Source organism: Pterocles gutturalis, unplaced genomic scaffold (genome assembly GCF_000699245.1).
Source record: "Pterocles gutturalis isolate BGI_N339 unplaced genomic scaffold, ASM69924v1 scaffold9623, whole genome shotgun sequence".
NCBI lineage: Eukaryota > Metazoa > Chordata > Aves > Pterocliformes > Pteroclidae > Pterocles > Pterocles gutturalis.
In genome coordinates, this window is record NW_010123008.1 from 9,972 (window position 1) to 12,195 (window position 2,224).

The 2,224-nt window shown below is 51.2% G+C and overlaps 1 protein-coding gene across 1 annotated transcript in view; it reads left to right on the forward strand.

Annotated features, from left to right (window-relative positions):
- The window catches only part of TRIT1 (tRNA isopentenyltransferase 1), a gene marked incomplete at its 3' end in the record, with an annotated part of 5,888 nt that extends 4,943 nt beyond the window's left edge, over positions 1-945 (forward strand). Inside the window, exons 8-9 of the mRNA XM_010077733.1 lie at positions 382-491; positions 828-945. Coding sequence (XP_010076035.1) covers positions 382-491; positions 828-945 — 228 coding nt within the window. The remainder of the gene's footprint in view (positions 1-381; positions 492-827) is intronic.
- Between the last annotated feature and the right edge of the window lie 1,279 nt (positions 946-2,224).

The following is a 2,224-nucleotide window of genomic DNA, read 5'->3' on the forward strand; positions in this document are numbered from 1 at the left end:
GCGCCGGAGGGAGCGGGCACTCTCCGGTTGCAGCTGTCTTGCCCTGGCAGCACCCCGTGCCCTCGTGCTGGGCTGGGGGAGGCTGATAGAGTGGGTTTGAAACTCCTTTGTCAGGTTGAGGCATTAGTAAAGCATCTTCTGCCATGGGCTGATGCTTTAGTGATGCTGTCCCAAAGGCAGACAGCCATGAAGATGGTTGCTTGAGGGTGTTCTTGCTGTTTGCAAGGGTGGTGCCCCCCAAGCTGAGGGCTCTGGAAAGGCCGTTTGCTTCTGAATGCTAAAGGAAAGGGTAGATCCCCCCAGGTCACAGTGTCGCCCGTGGGTGCTGGGACACGATGCTGAGGGGTTCTGGGGGTGACCTGCCTTCCTGGGTCTCTGTAGGTCCCGGACCCAACGTGCCCCCGGTGTATGGCCTGGAGGTGACGGATCTCTTGCGGTGGGAGGAGGATGTGCTGAAACCTGCTCTGGAGATTGTGGAGAGCTTCATCCAGGTACTGGGTAACGAGTTAACATGGGAGCCGGGGCTGAGAAGCCAACTTCTTGGTGGTCTCCAGGCCCCATAACTTGGCAGTTCATCTCTCCCACGAGCAGAGCTGACTGCGTACTCATCCAGCCTTGGGCTTGCCTCGCAGTGGCAAGTTGTCTAAGCTGAAAATTTCTCCTCATGCCCAGTACTCCACTTCTCTTGCGTGGTAGAAGTGCAGCGTCTGTCCTGCTAACCGTAGTGTCTGGGGATGGCAAGTTCAGAGCCCAAACTCTACCAAAGCGAACACAGCCAAGGAAATTTTCATAGCGGGAATCAGTTGGAGGTGTTATTTAATCTACAGGGACGTGAGCCTCCAGCAGAGCCTGTGAAGATGGAGTACGACGTAAACGAGAACAAACGGAGTCACCGCGTGTGTGAGCTCTGCGACAGAGTCATCATCGGGGACAGGGAGTGGGCAGGTAGGATCCGGCGAGGGGGTGAGGAGAGGACCTGGGGGGAACACAGCGAGCCCAGCTGTGCAGAGGGATGGAGCGAGGCAGAGCCGCTTCCTTGGCTGTCTCTGCTTGGCCGGGTGACCCTCGGCACATGATCTTGGGCTTTCAGGGATTGTTTACAGCCCGTGTTTGAAAGCAGCCATTTGCAAGCCCGGAGGGGGAGCAGGAGCTGTGCCACAGCAGCCATCTGTCAGGCTTCCCCCCCTTCCCCAGCACCCAGGAAACACTGCCGCTCGCTGCCGTCACGCCAGGCGTGGGGATCTGTACGTAACATCAGACCTCAGGGCTGTCGGGGTTTACTCAGGGCTGCAGGTTCTTCTCAGCGTTTTAGATACTTTGTCAAAAAGCACAGAACAATTTTTTTTCTTCTAAAAATTTGTTGTGTAAAATTAAAATTTCTTATTTAGTAGCTCAGTTTTGCTCGAATATCTCCTATTTGTGTAATTTTTTTTAAAGTATTCCTAGCTGTAATGGTAATAGAAAGGGATTTTTCTATTTTCAATAGAGTTACTTTAAAAGAGCTCAGTTGGAATCAGATTAACTCAGTGAATTTATCTGTGCTGCGAGGCTCATGCTGAGAACCAGCAACGAAAAGTAGCGGAGAAACTGGCTGCAGAAACGAAACTGGTAAATCTCCATGTGTTGCCCCAATGCAGCGTGTGCAGACACAATGCAAAGAGAAATTTCCCAGGTCGCTGGTCATCAGATTGGAACAAGTCGCTTATATTATACCTGCTGAGGCTCAGAGTAAGAGCTCATTGTAGTGAGATCGGTTTGTAAGTGGAATTGTTATTTTAGGCAACGTGGAGGTGCTTTAAAGGAGCTCTACCTACTCCAGAACTAGAGAACTCTGAAAGTTATCAGGGTCCTTCCAGGTCCAGCACGTTTTGTGACCGAGTGGGAACTCCTTGAGATCCCCCAAACGCTACAGCTGCAGCTCCATGTCCCCTGGGGGTGGCATCCCAAATTCTGATGGATGATGGCAATGCCTTTCTCAGCCCAGACCAGCTGTTGTTCTCTGCATCCAGCTGAATTTGGCTCAAATCCCCAGATGGTGGGAGAAAAACAGCCCAAAACCTGGGTGTTGTAACTGCAAAATGTAAAAGCTCAAAGGGAAGTGAAAACGGGAGCTGCGTGGATGTGCAATCTGGTTTGTTTTCTTAAGTCGAGTTACAGATAGTTCTGGGAACTGCTTCCCCCACTGGCTCTGGAAGATTTTAAAAAAATATTTTAAAATTTTTAA